This window comes from Oryza glaberrima, chromosome 10, assembly GCF_000147395.1.
Source record: "Oryza glaberrima chromosome 10, OglaRS2, whole genome shotgun sequence".
Taxonomy (NCBI): domain Eukaryota; kingdom Viridiplantae; phylum Streptophyta; class Magnoliopsida; order Poales; family Poaceae; genus Oryza; species Oryza glaberrima.
Genome location: NC_068335.1, coordinates 12,631,894 through 12,651,708, shown reverse-complemented (window position 1 = coordinate 12,651,708; position 19,815 = coordinate 12,631,894). Strand labels below are relative to the sequence as shown.

At 41.3% G+C, this 19,815-nt stretch overlaps 3 protein-coding genes across 3 annotated transcripts; all 3 read left to right on the top strand.

Moving 5' to 3' along the window:
• Positions 1-6,873: 6,873 nt before the first annotated feature.
• LOC127753184 (cold-regulated protein 27-like) lies at positions 6,874-9,605 on the top strand. Its single transcript, XM_052278649.1, has 4 exons — positions 6,874-7,302; positions 7,891-8,317; positions 8,997-9,130; positions 9,212-9,605. The coding sequence occupies exons 1-3, from the start codon at positions 7,252-7,254 to the stop codon at positions 9,104-9,106; spliced, it is 588 nt and encodes a 195-aa protein (XP_052134609.1). The 5' UTR covers positions 6,874-7,251; the 3' UTR covers positions 9,107-9,130; positions 9,212-9,605.
• A 2,243-nt stretch (positions 9,606-11,848) lies between these two features.
• LOC127785752 (red chlorophyll catabolite reductase-like) lies at positions 11,849-15,342 on the top strand. The gene is made up of 3 exons (XM_052313152.1): positions 11,849-12,298; positions 13,385-14,049; positions 15,060-15,342. The coding sequence occupies exons 1-2, from the start codon at positions 11,960-11,962 to the stop codon at positions 14,018-14,020; spliced, it is 975 nt and encodes a 324-aa protein (XP_052169112.1). The 5' UTR covers positions 11,849-11,959; the 3' UTR covers positions 14,021-14,049; positions 15,060-15,342.
• Positions 15,343-15,497: 155 nt separating this feature from the next.
• On the top strand, positions 15,498-19,034 carry LOC127785751 (red chlorophyll catabolite reductase 1, chloroplastic). Its single transcript, XM_052313151.1, has 2 exons — positions 15,498-17,498; positions 18,221-19,034. Exons 1-2 carry the CDS (start codon positions 17,133-17,135, stop codon positions 18,842-18,844), a joined length of 990 nt encoding a protein of 329 aa, XP_052169111.1. The 5' UTR covers positions 15,498-17,132; the 3' UTR covers positions 18,845-19,034.
• The last annotated feature ends 781 nt before the right edge of the window (positions 19,035-19,815 follow it).

The window sequence follows — 19,815 nt, the reverse complement described above, 5'->3', positions numbered from 1 at the left end:
TTTTCAAAAATAATTCATTATTGCGTCATAATTCAATTAAAATCCATATAAGTGTTTTAATCCAATTTAATCTTTAAAAATTCATAACTAATTCATCTTAGCTCGGATTTAGTTGGTTCAAGTCTCTAAATTTTTGTAAAATTGAGATCTACATGTTAAAAATATCCACATGTACTGTTCATGCTTGTTTATGTGCTGTTTTGGTGTTTTGCTCTTCTCTGTTTAGATTCCGACGTTTCCGGAGAGTCCGTTTTCGCAGGAGAAGAATTTGAGGAGTTCCGAGGCCAGCAAGGCAAGTCACACAGATCCCAAATAACCCTTTGAACATGTTGATCCCGTTTAAAGCTATTGTTTCTATTCAACTATTGCATTTATTTTCGAATGTCATTGGATGGAATTAACCTATTGTTTGTTATAGCCCTTTTGTTCTTGATTACTTTATTCCTTGATACCTTGGGTTATTATAAATTGACTAGTTGAGCTTTATATATTGGTTCAGCTAGATATTAGATGTGATTGCTTAGCCATGCTTAGAAACTTTAGCACACTATTGGGATAACTTATGACTCACTATTATTTAATGATGGCTTCATGATAACTCATGATGGTTAATCATGATGGGTTAATTAATTAATCTGCCAACTAAAACCTGTTAATGGTGGGTTGTGAGCACATGGTTTTGATGGTCGTGCTCATGACAATTAAGGACCGGTTCATGAGTTTCGGTTGTGAAACATTAACCGTGCCAACCACAAGCCAGCGTGGGCAACGGCTTTACCTTTTGTATAGCATGGTTCATTGCGGGGCACCAGACTGAGAAGTGGCGGAGAGTCCATGCCTTGTTTATAAGGGGGTGATTATGATCCAGGAACGGTGCACTGTGGTGGATTGTGTTGTGCGAGGGGTACTGTCACAGCTCCTTTCTGAGGTACCGTGGTGGTATCAAGGCGCATGGTGACATGTCGTGGGGCTGTGTCTTGTGGGTACAGTGGTACACCTTTGGCCAGAGTAAAACTATTCGAATAGCCGTGCCCGCGGTTATGGGCAGGTCTAACAATGTCTTTCGTGATTAGTCTCACACCTCTCATCATAATAAAAGATACTATGACTGGTAATAATTTGATTAGCTCCTGGTTTGGAATGGTATATTCCTGGTTTGGAGATAGAACTGTGCAACCAGGATTGGTTGTTCAGGATGGTTGGGCCTATGCAACCGGGTATGTTGTATAGCGTTGGATTAATATTGTTTAATTATTACTCAACTGTTTTATTAAATTCTGAAATGTTTATTAAATGTTGTTTATGCAAATGAAACCCTACTATGCCATCCTTTGTTATCCTGTGCACTTGCATGTTTGCTGCGTGGCTTGCTGAGTATGTCATATACTCACCTTGCAATCATTCATCAGAGGAGGAGTTCTACAGTGATGCTGATGGTGTGGAGGATTAGGTGTAGCCCTGGTCAAGCTGCCTGTGGAGTGGAATCGTCTGCGCCGTTTACTTTTTTTTTTCCGCTGCTTAGACCTTTATTGGTTGAGAGGAACTATCTACCTCTGTAATGACATTTTATTCGCTTATTAATTAGAGTAATAATTGTACTCTATTATCAATTTGTTATTGTGTGCCTCGGCTGATTCCTGGACGAGGGTTCACACACATGTAAGCGTTTGGAATTTTGGATAGAAATTCCGGGCGTGACATACTAGTACTTTTGTCCTATTTTTCTACCGATGTCAAGTTTTTGTCACTCACATCCGTCAGCCCCTTTGAATGATAATTTTGCCCCTAAAAACCGAACTTTGCAAATAACTGAAGAGTACATTATTTTTTCATATTGTCATATGCCAATTCTTCTCTATATGATTTTGCAGGCGTAAATTTTGATGTCATCGACAACTCGACTCCTGTCCATTGCCAACCTTCATGCCTGGAGTACTGATCCTAATAAGTATTGAATGCATGATATTCTACAACCATATCTTGTCAAACACAAGACAATTGGAGCAGATGCCGTGTCCACACATTAACATCTAGCAAGCTATTCACGCCCTTGTTATCTATAGAAAAACACAAACAAATGCAGTTTGAAGAAATGCATGAGTCCTTCATGCATTATCTTTTATCTTTCATTGTTCTATACATATATGAATGTTAGATTGTTAGTGTGCCAATAAATTGGCATAGTACTGTGCTTGCTAGTTGTAGCTGGTGTGACTAATGACCACCAAGTTAACCAAATGGAAATATAGACAAAAACTATCCATATTTTGTTACAAGGTGTTGGAGCAAACCAAAATTTTGATGAGAAATGAGTGGATGATAGATTTGTTTGCAGGTGTTGCTTGTGGCTATGGGAGTATAGCCAGTGATGGATCGGGACTATGCTTGGGAGAAATTGAGGTCTAGATGATCAAGGATATCATGCGGGATACTCAAGCTAGACAACTATAGCAATGCATGTGGAGGTGAAGGTTTTCATATGGCATATATGTGGTGATGTGTGTGCACGGAAAGATGGGTTAAATTTGGATTGGAGTCCAAGTTTGAAAAGATTGAAGTGTGGAGTTATATGGGGATGTTGTTTCTCTGGTTTGGTAGGTTTACTATGTGATTAGGAGTTCTAGTTCTAGTTGGATTCATGGTTGGGGCAACCATGTCATGGGTATAAATAGATGAGGGATTGAGACTAGAAGACATTGACTTTTTTAGAGAGAAAAGTTAGGGTTTTTTTGAGCTTCGATTCTGGTTCAAGAGTTGAGAGAGGAGTTCTTTAGATGCACTTTGTAAACACATATTGATGAAATAAAGTCGATCTACTTTTAAAAGTTTTGTTGATATGTGTTTGCCTGATGCTCGGTGTTTGGTCGATAGTACACCTTAAGGTCTTTAGTCTGTACTAGCATTTGAAGATCTTTACCTTCAACTGATTAATCTTACCACTTATTAATCTTACCACGATAAACCGACTCCCTCTCAGAGTCTGTCGGTCTAACCATCAGGTTAACTGGTCAGATCGCCCGGACACCTTCGATTTAACCGGCGCCCACTGCCCAGTTTGACCGGCAACATAATGTCGACGCACTGTTCACCGACAGAAAACACTCTTCACCATATTTTCAACAAACACTCACCTTTTGATAATCGTTCATCATCAAGATTAATCATCTAATGATTCTACAAATCCAACTCGTGATATCGTTTACGTCTTTTCCTCTCCCCTGATGTGGGCATACTCTTATTGCTCCTGAATGCTTTCATATTATATTGTGTCCTGCTTGCTTTTCTTTGCTCTCTGGGTTAATTTTGCTTTTGTTGACAGTTTTAATAGAGGCAGACAGACCAAAGGATTTGGGGTTTCCTTCGATATGTACACCATATACTTTAGGCAAGGGATGAAGGGATATACGAGGGGGAGTGTCCTCTACTTTTTTATCGGAAGTACGAAGGTTGGTGTTAGGGGTAAAAAAAAATGAAGCTCGTAGCTTGGATTGGCTCGTTTGGAGATATGTTCTGATCCACTCGAACTCGTAGTTATAGTGACCTGAGCTGAGCTTTTAGCTCGCTTTAGCTATGTTTAGCTTGCTAGTATGAGAGGTCATCACTTTTTTTATACATGTGCTTCTTAACTAGTACTCCTTAGTTACTTCTAAACTATCCGTATTTATAGGGGGAGTTTATTGCACATAGGATAAATTGGTAAATTATAAAGGTGATAGAAATAAGATAAAATTTGTTAACGAGTTTAACAAGCCAGCTCGTGAGCCGACTCGTACATTTAGCTAACGTGTTAGAATCTTTGTCGAATATACTAGTCCTACTAGGAGTTGGAACAGGTGTAGGATAGAGTTAGAGTCGGACTCTATCATATGCTCTCTCTTAAATAGAGAGGAGGGGGCACCACAATGTAATCATGGCTACTATAATGTAGTGTAGACATGCGCAGGGAGATGATGGCTGCGAGGCCATGGACTCGTAATGGCTAGGTGCTATGTTGATTGGGGAGGAACACCCATAATCAGATCTCTGGGATGTAGACTTCGACTGATCCTCGTTAACAAATATCGTGTGTTACTCTATCATCATCTGACATATCTTGAATGATTAATGATTCAAGCGATCGAGAAAATTTGTCATCATTCCGCAAAATCGAATAACTTTTATAGCACAACTAGCCAAACCGACCTAACTTGCTAAGATAACTAATTAGCCAATGCAAAATGAGCATGGCTTCTTATCGATCCCTACTTGGTGTGGCCCTCGTATTTGCATGAGATCATTTGAGCCCAGGGGTGTAAGTGGCTAACCCGCGAAACCCACTTATAGGCTAAAATAAGCCGCGAACCCGTTTATTTTGACCTATAAGTGGGTTCGCGGCTGACCCACTTACAGCCCTATTCGAGCCTGCCTCGTATTTACGTGAGATCATTTGAGCCTGCCTTCTTAGTAAGAGCACTTTTATCTCCTCTGAAATATCTGCCCTGTAGTCGTGCTGATGCAGAATGTTTTATAACAACAAATTCTACATCTTTGCCACCAGCGCTTAGTACTACAAATTATAGTCGACGAGGTCGAGTTCTACATCGTCACTGTACTTGTGTTGTCATCCCATTTTTTCATCGACGTCAGGTTTCTGTCACTTATATCCGCCAGCCCCTCTAAAAGATTATATTTTTCCCTTAAATAATTTTTTACAAATAATGGAAGTGCAGAAGGTTTTGCATATTTCATACACCAATTCTCTAGATAATTTTGCATGTACGAATTTGGCCATAAAAAAATTAGTGTAAATATGTGAGGCAATGGCTACATATGTTGCCTATTTATCATTCTAGAGCCAACATGACATTACGCATTACTCCCTCCGTCCCATTTTAAGTGCAGTTGTAGGTTCATGTGTCCAACATTTAACCATTCGTCTTATTTAAAAATAAATAAAAAATAAGTCACGCTCATGCATATATATAATAATATTCATGTTTTATCATCTAATAACAATAAAAACAATAATCATAAAAAATTTTCAAATAAAACAGACGGTCAAACGTTGGATACGAAAATCCACAACTAGACTTAAAATGAGATGGAGGGAGTAAGAAAGACATCTAAATTGCACTCCTACTACTACCTACTTTCTCTATCCTAAAATAAATTTATTTTGTTTCTCCTGTTTGTTCCAAAATAAGTTAATCTTAAAGTAGTCATTGCATCAGAGTTGGTAAAAGTAGAAAATAAATGCATTGACAATATATAAAGAGTAATAATTGCATGGTATTTGAGAAGTGTGGGTATTCTGATCTTTTTAGTTTAGTATGGTATGTATGGGAAATATGAAAATTTTAGGCTTGTTTGGATGCCATCACACTTTGCCAGATTTGGCAAAGGAATTTTGGTCCCATAACATGTGGGATAACAGTGTAGCAAGCCACAATTATGGCATAAACAAAACACCTACCAAAAAAAAAACTGTGGTGCGTCTAACGTTTGGCATAGCAAAGTGTGGCATTGAACCAAACAACTCTTTATAAGTTAGCTATAAGCTTATATTGAGGAGAGAGATAACAGAAAATGAAGGTTTTGGCTCTCATACTAGAGCTAGTTCTACACGTGCTTCAAGATAAATACATTGAATGCATTAGTAAGAGAAAGAGAGAGGAATAGGAAAAAAAATGAAGGCAAAACTTATAGCAAATATATTATATACTATGTTGATTTTAAGATAGACTACAGTAAACTATACCATTAAACTTTCTAACCGAGGATGTGCTTGCTCGGTCCTTAAAAAGAAAAAAGATATCACCGATTTATTTCATGCTTAGAGCGGGTTTAATAGTATCGTCGATTGCTAGCTATAATTGTGTGCCACGTTATCTAAAAGCAACTTAATAGTTGGAGAGTATAATAAGCACGGTAAACAAGTAAAAGCTTTATTATTTTTGAACCACATCAATCACTTTCTCTGCGGTGCTTCGGTGCTATTTTCTCTCTTTTCTCTTGCAACAGTGACAAAGTATTGTGATGCCTTGGAGCATGTGCGCCGCTTGCACCATCTTTTCTCTTTTCTCATCCAGATTATCACTTAGTATGATTTGGATTTCATATCGCTCGCTGAATATAAGCTTTATCATACTTGCTCTTATATAATACTCCATACGTCTAAAAATATAAGAGATTTTAGAGAATATACTCCTATTATTACGAATCTAGACAGTACTAGAAGATACATCCTTCAAACTCCCTTATACTCTATTTTGTGATGGAGAAAGTACATACTCCTCCGTTCTATGGTATAGGGGATTTTTTTTATGGATGTGACACATTCTAGTATAATAAATTTGAACCGACATTCTGTCTAGATTCATTGTACTAGGATGTAGGATATGTCACGTCCTTTTAAAATCTATTATATTTAAGCACGGAGGAAGTATATATATAACGATAATGCATACCATTCCATTCCATGTATCCGCGCATCAAAACAATAATATCCCCGAAAAGATTCCCACCCGCATCACACTTTCAATCCCCCAAATCGGCAAACCCCCCATCAACCTCCCATTCTCGGCCAGCGTGTCTTACCTGTCAACCCAACCCCACCCCCCATCTCCTCCCTAGTGACGTCACCCGCCCACGGATCTTTTTCCCACCCCACCCCCGTGGGCCCCACCTGCCAGCCTCCACTCCACACCCCCCGCGAAAACAAATATCGGGGCGCCGCGCCGAGATATTTCTCCCCCCGACAAAGCCCCGCGGCTGCCACGTGGAAAAGTACCGCCACGTCGGCGTAAAAGCCCGTGCGGTGGGCCCCACCTCCCCCACCTGGACACTTCCCCCCCCCCCCCCCCCCTCCCCTCCTCTCCGCCGCCCGGATGAACCGCCTCCGCCTCCTCCTCTCCGTCGTCGCACTAGACTATAATCTAGCCGTCGTCTCTGATCTCTCTCTCCACCGAGGGGGCAAGGCGAGATCGTCGCGGGTTCGTTCTGTTCTTCTGGGTTTTCTCTGCTTACGGTTTCTTGCTCTGAATCGCGGTTTTTTATTTATTTTTTGAAAAAGAAAAGAAGAAAGTATTTGCTGGTTTCTTGATTTGTTTGTGGGTTGTTCACTTGTTCCCCTCTGATTTGCTTGTGTAGTAATCCAGGGCCTTGTGATTTCTTCGTTTCGGGGGTGTCCAATTTGGAGAGATTTGGATTTCAGGGTTAATTGTTTTTTCAATTTTTCTTTGGTTTTGTCCTGCTTCTTTGGGAGATTTTGTCATGGGGGATGTGTCGTTGAACCCGCCGATCAACGCCGAGCCGCTGACCAAGGTAAACGATCGAATTTATTTGTATCAAATTTATTGGTTGGGAGTGTCCATACTTTCTGTTTGTGTAGTCTCATGCAGGCTGCAATAACCATGCGTTCTGCGCACCTGATTTCCATTTGTCCATACAAATTTAAAATTCTCGTTTTGATCACATCTTGCAAATTGATGTACGGACACATTTCTCATTTCTGTATGCACATATTTGGGCCTAAGAAACTGGAGAACGAACATCTTGAACATTTCCTTCAGGGCATCCTCTGTCACTGCAACCAACTGGCAACTGATGATGTCATAGTACAACTGAAGGAAGATATACATTTTCAGTTTTAAAAAAAACTGACTAAAATTGAATAATTTATCCTTTTCCACTCCTTAAGATTGGCACTTGATCATTTACCACCCCTGTGTCTATGATCAGATCTTCTGATTAAGAACATAGTAATACATATATGATCTTGGACATTTGCTTTCAGGACTTCCTTTCCTACTATGTAACAGCAGTATTCAGTCAATTGTTTTGTATGAGCTAAGCAATTTGCAGACCCTGCAATTTTTTAGAAAAACTTTATGCTGTGATTCTTCTCGGCAGGGTGATCAACTTCTGGACTTGATGTCAGATGGATGGACAAATGAGAGGCACAGCTTGTACATAAGCTCCATGGAGGCATCCTTCATGGAACAACTCTATGGGCGTGACCACCATGGGCTTGACAGGAATAGGAGTCATGCGGGTGGCGCAACCGGGTTCAGGGTGCACCGGGAGGGTGCGTGCGACAACCTAAGGTCTGAGAGGAATGATGCTCACGCTCATGATGGAGGGATGAGCTGCTTCCCTGAGAATCCATGGATAAGGCGTTTCAGACCGCGCGATGCCGGTGTGAACCACAGGAATGATGCGGTGGGGTTTTCTGTGGATGACGATGAGTCGGGTACTGACATGGTCCGACAGAGGGTTCGGGTGCATGGAAGAGAAGCAAAGAGTTGTGTTGGAGGAATTCTTGCTGATAAAAGCACAGGTTACTACTTTGGTCATCTTATTTGCAAATTGCTTTCTTTAGTACTAGTCTTGCTTCTGTTTTGATGCGAGTTTAGGATATGTTTGTTATTCAGTCTTGACTGTGCAGTTAGACTCTTTAGTTGCTAAATAAGTATGCTCGAAATGGTGCAGTTTTAAATGAAAAGCTATACATAATATGGATCTTATTTGCCCCTGTTGCAAATGTAAAAAAAAAAAATTAATGAGTTGAAGTAGCTATTGTGTTCAATTCATGTTTGATCAATGCACAAATTTTGTAACCATGTTTTTTTTCTGCATATCCTCAACAAGTTGCATCATGATTTAACAAACAAAGTTTCCCTTTTGCCTTTGAAGTTTAACTGTCTCGAGAACAACTTTGTTCATAGATTCATCGTATTTATTACCTTTATGTGTAATCACCTCTAACTTGTAAAAATATTTTTTCAACACTTATTTTCCTAAAACTAGCTAACAAACAAGCAAGTATTTGGATCTTTACAAATAATGGAACAGCAGAAACAGATCAGTAAACTGCAATTGCTTATGGTGTTGCACTGTTTCTTGCTTGTGTCAGCAAACTTCATTGATTAATACTATCAATTGTCATCCTTCTCAAGTTCTCATAGCCATGAAACCTGGAATTAACACATGTTTTGTGTTCCTTTTTGCTTGTCCAGAAGTATCTGATCAGAATTTTCCTGACGAAGATGTCGAAGTCGATTCAGAGCCATGCAAGAGGAGGCGGCCTACAAATTCCACAGCTACACCTCATGACCAGACAACATAACAGGATCAATCACCTTCATTTGTTGTAAGCACTGAAATAAGTGGCTAGTGAAAACTGTTACTTTTGCTGCACAGTTTCATGATATCTATTGTATTTACCTAACAGGTTGTTCCATCCGGAAAATCACCCGCAGCGACAAAAAGCCAGCGAAGACCGGGAGTTTCGTCAAGACTGAAAGGAAGATTGGAGAACATGGGTTGGGTTGGAATCTTGCTCAATTTCTTGTGGTGATGGGCACTTGTGCTGCTGCTAGTCCTCAGTTGACTAACTGAAATGTATCGTTCGTTCTTGTGGTGTGTATGAGAGGGCTGCATTTGTTTCCTAGTTCATATTTAAGTCGATTCTCTGGTAGAACATCAGGCTCAAAGACTGTCCACGATTGAATTGAATTGAACTGTGATGCCTTGTGTTGTATTTCAGCGGCTGCTGTGATCTGCAAGTGGATGCAGTAGTATCCATGCTTGTCATTACACAACAGAAGGAATAAGAGCTTACTGTTTTGTGCATTCTCATTAATATTTTTCATGATGTTTGGATGGAAATGGACTCAGTTAAAAATTGCGTGCAGAGCTGTTGCGTCATACCAGGCCCAGTCTGGGGGCCTGGTTTAATTAGTCTTCAGATAGTTTCTCAAGCTGTATAGCCTGGTTTGTTCTTCAGATAGCTTTTCAAGCTCTGTAACCTGAACCAAAGCATTAATTTCAGTTTTAACCAATGCCTAGATGGATACCAGCTTCTGATTCTGGTGACATAGATTGGGTGTTTAGCCCTCTTGGGACATACTAGCATCTACCAGACAAACCCAGATTAACTAACCTTTCTTTTCATCAGAACGCCTGCTTAATTTGATCATGAAACTTGTCACAATTTTGGAAGTGACCAGGATGCACACCCATCAAATCTTTTTAGTTACCTGTTTTGCAATCCATTCGGTTCTTTTTCTAAGAATAAAGAAAGAAAGAAAGAAAGAAAGAGAAGTAGGAAGCAAACTTTCTTGTGTGGGTGTGGACTGTTTGGCCGCTTTTGGGGCGATACTGCATACTGGTCACTTATCGATCGTACAGTTGTAAGCACCAACAGGAAGACGCAACGGGTAATTTAAGGCCGTGTTTAGTTTCCCCTATTCTTAACTTTCTATCATATCATATTACATAAAAAACTTTCATACACACGTAAATTTTTAACTTTTTTTTTTCAAACTCTCAACTTTCTTTAAACGAGTGACTGGGTCGTGCTGAACTACTGAATGCTGATGCTGACTACTGGAAGGAATCACAATTCATGCATCTGGATTTTGCTACTTGGATCACTGGTAGCCGTCGGATCGAGATGCTACGGTGGAGATTGATGTTGGAAATGGCAGTGCCACGCGTAGAGAGGGAATAGATATACGCCGTTGGATGCGGTTGCGTTGCGGTTCCTGACGTGACTGTAACTTAGACAGTCAAAACTAGACTTAGATTATTGAAGAAATTGCATAATATTTTATTAAGGGAAAACATTATTTTTTAAAAATTACACGGTACAACATAGACACTCACAACGCACGTACATTTACACCTATGAACGCACGCACGCAACGGACGACCCACTGAAAACACAATACCATTATGATAAGATGCCTTAAATATATAGTTTCGTGAAAATTTGATGGTAAATAAGTAATTTTGTGCTACACATTATTATGATATATATATATATATATATATATATATATATATATATATATATATATATCCTTGATTACGATAATTTAGTCCAAATAATATATGTTATTTGTAGTTTTGTGAAATTTACTTAAAGGACAAAGGTGCATGCATGCCAATTGTATAACTTTCATTAAGGGGTGTACAAATTTCAAAATATGGTAAGCGTAAAACAAAATTTTTTCATAGTCAAACAATTTATTCTCAAGCCCATGTGCTTGACTTTCCATTTCCAATTTCTTGTATTTTTTTTAAAAAAGATATGGTGTATGAATGAACGGTATAAGTGAAACAAGAATTTTCGAGAGATTCTAAGAAAAAATGGGTAACGTCGACTAATCTTCTTTAAATGTGTGTGGAATCTTTTTCGAACATACTTCCTTTATTTTTAAATATACTATGCTATTAACTTTTAGTATCGTTTGATCAAATGTTTTATTAAAATAGATGCAGATATAAAAAAAATACAAGTCACACTTAAAGTAAAATAAGGCAAAATAAAATAAATGATACTACCGCCATTCCACAAAAGCATCATTTATGCCTAGGAACCAGACATTTGTCTATAACTATAGAAAAATAATTGAAGTCTGTGTGATAGAGGTAATATTACTCTCTCCATCTCATTTTAAGCGTAGACATAATTTTCATATCAAACTTTGATCGTTTGTCTTATTTAAAAAAATTGAAAAACATAAGTTACACATGTACTATTCATGTTTTATCATCTCATAACAATAAAAATACTAACTATAAAAAATTTCAAATAAGACGAACGATCAAAATTAGGAACGAAAACTCATGGTTACACTTAAAATAGAATAGATAGAGTAGTTAATAGAGTTCCATATTTAAATATATAGAGGATATTTTTAAGAAATTTCGCTACGATTGACTGGTCGAGATTACAGCCGGTTGATTGGACCGGAGCAGCAAAACCAAATACGGAAGCAACTGTACCCAAACTAGCCTAACCCGAGCTGCCTATATAGCCCAACTCGACGAGACGACGAGCACGTACACACAGAGTGACACGAGTAGCTAGGGTGACGACCGCGGCGGCGCGAGAAGCTGAATCGGAGTACGTAGATCGAGCTCGATCGTCGGCGTCGATCGATCGATCGGCAGCGCGCGCGACCGACCTGCAATGCTTCCTGCTCCGACCAGCTGCCGCGCCGCCCCGCCGTCTCGCCCCTCCTGCCTGTCGCCGGCCGCGGCGGCGGCGGCGGCGAGGAGGAGGAGGAGGATGGCGGCGGTGAGGAGCGCGGCGTCGGCGGCGTCGCGGGTGAGCAGAGAAGAGGCGGTGGCGAGGATGCCGCCGCTGGCGCACCGGGAGGTGATGCTGGCGGTGGCCGGCGAGGCGGAGGCGCGACTGGGGGCGCGGCTGCTGCCGTCGGAGGTGCCCGCCGACGTCGCGTGGTTCGGCAACGCCGCCGGGGACGCCGTCGGCTCCGTCGACGTGCGCCGCGGCGCGCCGGGATCCTCGGTACGTACACACACAGCAGCGCGTTGCGCGTTTTTTTTCTTTGGTTTTTTTTTCTTTTTTGCCGTTCGATGGATGGATCGTTGAGAACGAAAGATCAAAGCGGCGAATTTTCCTTACGTTTTGAATGGGTTTTCGAGGAAGAAGAAAAAACATAGAAGTTTTTGGGTCGGGTTACGTTGAAATGTACTCCCTCCAAAAATCATGGAAGTTTTTCGGTAGGAGGTTACGTGTTCAAATGTACTCCCTCCCTTCGTTAAAAAAAAAAAAAAACACTCACCTAAACGGAAAATGACATCTAGAATCTAGACTCCACATTTCTTCCTAAGTTGATTTTTTTACGGAGGGAGTACGTGCATGTGTGCTGGCTTTGTAGTCGAATTCTGGTTTTTAGAACTGAATTGAAAATTTGGAAGCACAAAGTTTTAACATGCATGAAAATCTACAAATCTCATCACTTCCAAATATCTCTAAAGCTAAGGCCCAGTTCGAATCTCCTAGAAGGATGAAAATTAAAAGCGGTCACGCAAAACGAGAAAGTCATTAACATATGATTAATTAAGTTTTAATTATTACAAACTTTAAAGATAGATTTATCTAACGTTTTAAAGTAACTTTTATACATAAAGTTTTCGTATAAATATACTGTTTAGTAGTTTGAAAACTAGTAGTACTGTATATTATAATCTAGCTCTCAGCCTTGTTTAATTCCTAATTTTTTTCCCGAAAATATCACATCGAATCTTTGGACATATGCATGAAGCATTAAATGTAGTTAAAAGAACTAATTGCACAGTTTGCATGGAAATCGCGACACGAATCTTTTGAGCCTATTTAGTCCATGATTGCCATAAGCGCTACAGTGTAACCCACATGTGCTAATGACGGATTAATTAGACTTAATAAATTTGTCTCGCGGTTTCCACACGAGTAATAAAATTCGTTTTTTATTTATATCCGAAAACTCTTTCAGATATCTGGTCAAACGTTCGATGTGACACCAAAAAAATTTTTTTTCGTGAACTAAAGACACCCTTAACCGTAAATTTGTAGTAATAATAATTTATTTATTTCGTCCTTTGCACACAGATCGCCTTCATGCTGGAGGCGTGGTTCCACCGCGAGCTCCCCGGCGGCGGCGGCGGCGCCATCGACATCACCGCCCTCATCGTCAACCTCAACGGCGCCACCGACGCGCCGCACCTCGTCATGGAGTTCATCCAGGGCGGGCCGGCCTCCCTCATCGTCCTCCTCGACCTCCTCCCGCGCGTCGACCTCCCGCTCCACCCCTCCTACATCCACCGGTACTACGCCGCCACGGCCCTCGACGCCCGCGCCCGCCGCCGGGTCGCCGGCCTGGTGCCCCAGTCCCGCCCCTACGTCTCGCCGTCGCTGCTCGTCCGCAGCCTGTGGTCGCCGGCGGCCGTCGTGGCCGACGTCCAGTGCGGCGAGGGCCAGGGAGGGGCGGCGGCGCTGGACGGGATCGTCCGCGGCCAGCTCGCCGCCACGGCCATGGACGTGCTCGGCGTCTGGCTCGAGCACTGCGCCGCCGGCGGCGGTGGGGAGATGGAGGCGGCGGAGAGGGAGCGGATAGTGGCGAGGGACAGGAAGGTGGCGGCGGCGGAGCTGGAGGTCAACCTGGCGGCGAACCTGCCGAGGATGTTCGACGCCGGCGTCGCCGACAGAGTCGTCGCCGAGATCCGCAAGGCGTTCATGGGAAGCTAATTAAGCATTTTTTTGCATGGCTCTTAGAGGTTTCTCTCGCCACCACATCCATCCACTTATTATCTTCGTATATATTTCTTTTTTTTTTACGTAAGGAGTTCATTTCGGTATGTACTTTCAAGAAGCTAGAGCTAAACTATATCTTTGTAGATTTGTTTTGAAGATAGGAAGTTTAATTATATATTAATTACTACTTCATTCGTTTCATGTTTCTAGTCAATTTTTTTATTAGTATTATCAAATTTATAGAAAAATTAACAACATCTATGACATCAACTTTAGAATTTAATATATTTTGATAATATGTTTCTTTTGTGTTAAAAATATTGTTATATTTTTCTGTAAACTTAATTAAACTAAAAAAAAGCTTGACTAGCAAAAAGTGAAAACAACTTATAATATTTTTTATAATATAAAATAGAGCTAATAATAATCAATGTTAATCACAGTAGTAGATTTTATTTATTTAAAACTGCATGCTTTCAAATCATTCTATGGACTTAACTTCAAATTACTTTTGTACTAATTTAGTTTCGTAGGTGAGTTCTGGCATTGACACTGAAGCCACGTGCTGTACAATTATTTTCTTTGCCACACTTGTTACTAACTGGGTTATGGAAAAACTTGTGATTAACTGGATTGTGGTATAGTTAAGCAACAATGAGATAGAGTATTAAATAAAATACCCCCTCCATTTTTATCTACCTTTCACTTTTGACCATCACACATAACAACACAATCACCTTTTTTCTAGGTAAAATGACTAAAATATCCTTAAATTAAGTGGGATACATAATTTATAAGTTTCTAAATACACATGCCACATAAGAGCATCACCAACTTACTTTCAAAATTTAATCCCCTAAATCTTTTGTTTGGGAATCTCTAATCAGATTTAGGAAAAAAAATATGCTCTCCTCCAAGAGAGCCTAATTTAACTTCTCAAAACAACAAAAACAATGGGCCAACTACAAAACTTCCAAACAAAATCAGCATCTTTTTTTCTATTCTCATGGGGCAAGCCATCCTCTCTGTGCAGGCAAACTCGCTCGGTGATGAGATTGGGAGCTAGACCCTCTTCTAACTTGCGGAGAGCTAGATTTCTGCATATGGGCACAAGGATTTTTCGTGAGTGTTTGTATAGTGCTACTGTTGGATGCTGATTTTTACATAAAAACCCAAAATTTAGGATTGGGAGTAGTATAGATAATTGTTTGGCCATGTTCTAAACATCTTCTTATTAGGCCCACCAGAGGCAAAATGCTACTTTGATAAAGGGTTAATTGAATCCATGCTACTACAAATATGCTATTTTAGATAAATGCTAGCATTGTTCATGATATCGGCTACATGTCATTCGGATTTAGGGAAATTGGAACTGTGTCACTCCGTCGTTATATCCATCAAAACTTTCCGTTAGCATCAACTGCATGTGGGACCTAGCTGTCAATTCCAGGTTTTTCACCTCCCTTCCATCTCCTCTCTTCCCCCCCTCTCTCTCTTTCTCTCCGTCGCCGCCACCGTCGTCGACCACCTCTACGGTGTGAGGGCTTGGGAGCCGCCACCGCCATCTTCTTCGACCCCATCCGCCGCAGGAAGGCTCGGGAACCAGCACCGTTGTCGACCTTCTCCCATCCGCGGCAGGAGGGCTCGGGAGATGCCATCGCTGTCGTCTTCGACCCCATCCACAGTGGGAGGGCTTGGGAGCCACCGTCATCGTCGACCTTATCCCATCCGTAGTGGGAGGGCTCAATCGCTGCCGTCTATGTCCCTTGTAGCAGTCGTAGAAGATGGAGGAAGAGATAGGGAATAAAGAAGAGGGAGGATGGAGAAAGATGGAACTGCTATGTAGGTCTCACGTCTAGGGGTCTGACGGAAAACGCAACGGCGATGTGTAGTTCTAATTCCTCAAATTTCAGTGGCACGTAACCAATATTATGAATAGTAGTGGCATTTATCTAAAATGGCATATTTGTAGTGGTGTGGATCCCATTAACCTTTTGATTAAGGGCATGTTCACTTTGATGCCATTTTCAACCACACCATTTTTAGTAAAGTTGAAAAAAATATATCAATATTTAGTTTGTTGTACATAAGAAATCCTGCCAAAATTTTTTGGTAAGGTTTAGTGAACAGACCCTAAATGTGACAAGTATTCGCAGACACTAAAAAGTGATCAAATAAATGAAAACGGATTTAGTAATATGGCCCCCCACAATAATTAGAGGGGGGAAAGGGAAAATGAAGAGCTAGTGGACTGAGGAAGAAAGCTAGTGTGCAGCAGCTGGCCTTTTGTGAGCTTTGGGCCTTGGCCCATGGAGCGATAAGCAGCAACAGCGTCAGCAGTGAGTGATCAGCAGTAGCAGATGGCCTAGTGTATTGAGGTTTAGGATCAGTTTGGAGAGCTTAAAATTATGAGAGTTGGTAGCCAGTTTCTGAGAATTTAAAAAAGTTGTGTTTTCCAGCTTCTGGGTTCTAGTTCATTTTCTAGGTTCTATACCTACAGATTCTCAGAATCTGGGTAATAATCTAGACTGTTTAGGGAGCTGGAGATTCTCTGAGAAGCTGCAGCTGCTAAAAGCTCCCTCAAATAGGCCCTTAGTATCACCTCGGTTCTAGCTTATGCACGGAGTAGGCTGTGTTTAGATGGTGGAAATGTTGGGAAGTTGGGAGAAAGTTGGTAGTTTATATGTGTAGAAAAGTTTTCGATGTGATGTGATGTGACGGAAAGTTAGAAATTTGGGGGAACTAAACACGGCCATAATCTACATGGTGAGCTGCCCAGTCATTAGCATGGTACAAAAAAAAAACACCAACTCAATAGGCGTTATCCCTTGTTAAAAAGAAATCCATTATCTCACATTTCAGTAATGCAGTGTCTGTGAAAAAAACAAAGCATTTGCAAATTGCAATAGAGATGTCTTGGAATCTGATGGATTTGTAATAGCAGCTTTCAGATCTCTCTTTCAATCATCTCTCCTATATATACTGCACTAGTTACAAAAGTAAAGAGGTATAGTTCTACACGTTCACGGCATCGGTCTTACTCCCTCTCGCTCACACTCATCTCTCGCTCCGTTCGTCCACGCGTCGAACACCTCGCCGTGATCCAATGCTCCAACTCCGCTCGCCGCCGCCGGCGACCAGCTCGCCGTCCTCCGCCGTCTCCTTATCGACCCTCGCTCCTCGCCTCCTCCCCCTCCGCCGCCGCTGCCGGGGCGCGGGTACCCCGCTCGGGGGCAAAACGTCGAGCGCCGTGCGCGCGTCGTCGGCGGCGCCGGGCGCGACGGAGTCGGAGGTGGTGGTGGAGGTGGCGCACCGGGAGGTGGCGCGGGAGCTCGCGTCCCTGGCGGAGGCGCGGCTGGGCGCGCGGCTGCTCCCCTCCGCCGTGCCGCCCGACGTCGCTGAGTTCCGCAGCGGCGGCGCCGGGAACGCCGTCGGCTCGCTCGACGTGCGCCGCGGCGCGCCGGGATCGACGGTACCTGCACCACCTCTCACACTTTTGTTCGTCAGATCGTAAGCTGTGCTGCTAATTTACTGTTATGTTAATTGGAGATTAGTTCTACTGCAGTAAAAATATCTAGTAGAGCACAATCAGAATCAGTCATATGAATTAAGTAGTGAAATGGTAGTGGTAAACTGGTAAAACAGGCTGGCACAAACAGAGCAGAATAGATCAATGGCATGTCAAAAGACTGGACAATTTACTGAAACTGTTTTACACTGAAAATTTGCTGCCGAACTATTTGTGATTTGCCCTATCAAGTTCAAGCCAAGATCTATAATCCAACTCTTCAGAGCAAATTATGGTTTTTCATTAGATTAGCAATGCTCAAATTAGTTCATTTACTTCAAATATCGAAATGGCAACAATTGATCTGTTCTAGAGTTTATACCTCATTCGTGATTCTTCCTATCACTCACAGATTTTGTTTCCTCTCCAAAAAGAAAAAACAAAATCACTCCAACTGAACGGACATAACTGAAGTAACCAAAATGATCAACGGCATTCAAATAGTGAAACTAATCTCACCAATTGAACACCTGAATTATGCTCCCTAGTGAAATAGTGAAACTAATCTCACCAATTGAACAACTGAATTATGCTCCCTAGTGCTCAGTAGCTTAGCGTGGTACAATTTCTTGAGTTCTGCAAGGAATGACAAATGGAGTTAAATTATTAATTTTTCTTGTCTACAGATTGATTTCATGCTCCAGTCCTCACTACACTGCAAAGTTCCAAATGGTGCAATCGACATTACATCTCTTCTCATCTTTCTGAATGCCTCCACGGATGCACCACATTTCCTCATGGAATTTATACAAGGTAGCCCGACTTCGATCGTGGTGCTTCTGGACCTTCTCCCACGGAAAGACCTCGCGCTCCATCCCGAATACATAGAGAGATACTATGAAAATACTCAGGTGGACAAACAGCGTGAGAAGGTCGAAGAATTACCGCAGGCCCGTCCATACCGATCACAATCCCTCTTCGTGCGCAGCACCTTCTCACTGACAGCAATACTGATGAGCATCGACTGTGGGCAAGGAGGAGAGGGTACCTTGGAAGAGATAGTGCGTGGTCAACTAGCAACAGCTGCTAGTGCACTTCTTCAAATTTGGCTTGATAGTTGTGCTGATCATACTTCAGAGATGGAAGAAGGCGAGAGAGAAAACATGATAAAGAGGGACCAAATTGTAAGGTCTAAGTCAATCGAGGTCGACCTGACTTCAAATTTGCCGAGGATGTTTGGTCCCGATGTCGCAGATCGAGTCATAGCTGAAATCCAGAAGGCCTTTGGAGTACAAGAGGCCAAGCATTAGAACTGTGACCAAGAATGCATCTGTACAACATTCAAAAGTAATGTTAGTAGTCTTCAGTCCCTTTTGCTTCAACAATCAGATATATTGTGTGATTATAAATTTATAATTGCAAATACCATCAGATGTCATAATTTTGTCCATGTGTAGATGATCAGATTAAGTTGTTTATTAAATTCTGTGGTTTCTTCTTTGTTGTCCTATCACTCTGCTTCTATCTGTAGCCTGTAGGTGAATCACTGTTGCAGCTAATGAGAGGCAAGTTGCTTGTCAAGGCCGGAAGTACTGAAGTACTACCAGATAGTGGGTCTAAAACTCTAATAACAAGTTACGAACAGATGAGGCGGCTCTTCAATCTGTAACCTTCATTTGTGGTTCACCACTGATGAGAGATTGAGAGGCAAACAAAATATCCTTTCAATAATTTCTTCTATCTTTTATTGTGAATTAGTATCAAATTTTCTCTTCATATTCTCCAAGTTATTAGTAGCTACAATCCTATGGTCCAATTTCTTCAAGAAAGTACAATGATCTTTAGGTTTTCATAGATTCTATACAATTATACAAACCAATGTAGTGTTGGTTTTCATGCCGATTTTGTACTTTAGCCGTTTCAACCCAAATCTCGGCCTCCTCTAGAGATACATCGATGCACTGATTAAAAGAAAGTGCCCAAAAAGATAACATAATTTATAAGTACCAGTCAACTGATTTCACGGGTGGTTTCCTCAATTTCTTAAAGAGAAAGGACAGTCAATTATTTTATTTTACAAATGTATTACTAGTTAATGGATAACTTTACATACCGTGTTTACATATTCTCATCCCATTAAAAATTTGTGATGAATCTAACTGCCTAATTTCATAGACCAACGCACCAGTTTATGACAAAATTGAAATGCTATCAATCAGAAATTCACCAACTACCAGCCATACTAATCCTGGCTCCCTACAGCTACCCGCAGCTCTAGAAG

Coding starts and splice junctions, on each gene's coding strand:
- LOC127753184 (XM_052278649.1), top strand. CDS start 7,252: ATGGGGGATGTGTCGTTGAACCCGCCGATCAACGCCGAGCCGCTGACC. Junction 7,303..7,890: donor ACGCCGAGCCGCTGACCAAG/GTAAACGATCGA, acceptor TCTTCTCGGCAG/GGTGATCAACTTCTGGACTT. Junction 8,318..8,996: donor TCTTGCTGATAAAAGCACAG/GTTACTACTTTG, acceptor TTGCTTGTCCAG/AAGTATCTGATCAGAATTTT.
- LOC127785752 (XM_052313152.1), top strand. CDS start 11,960: ATGCTTCCTGCTCCGACCAGCTGCCGCGCCGCCCCGCCGTCTCGCCCC. Junction 12,299..13,384: donor GCGGCGCGCCGGGATCCTCG/GTACGTACACAC, acceptor CTTTGCACACAG/ATCGCCTTCATGCTGGAGGC.
- LOC127785751 (XM_052313151.1), top strand. CDS start 17,133: ATGCTCCAACTCCGCTCGCCGCCGCCGGCGACCAGCTCGCCGTCCTCC. Junction 17,499..18,220: donor GCGGCGCGCCGGGATCGACG/GTACCTGCACCA, acceptor TCTTGTCTACAG/ATTGATTTCATGCTCCAGTC.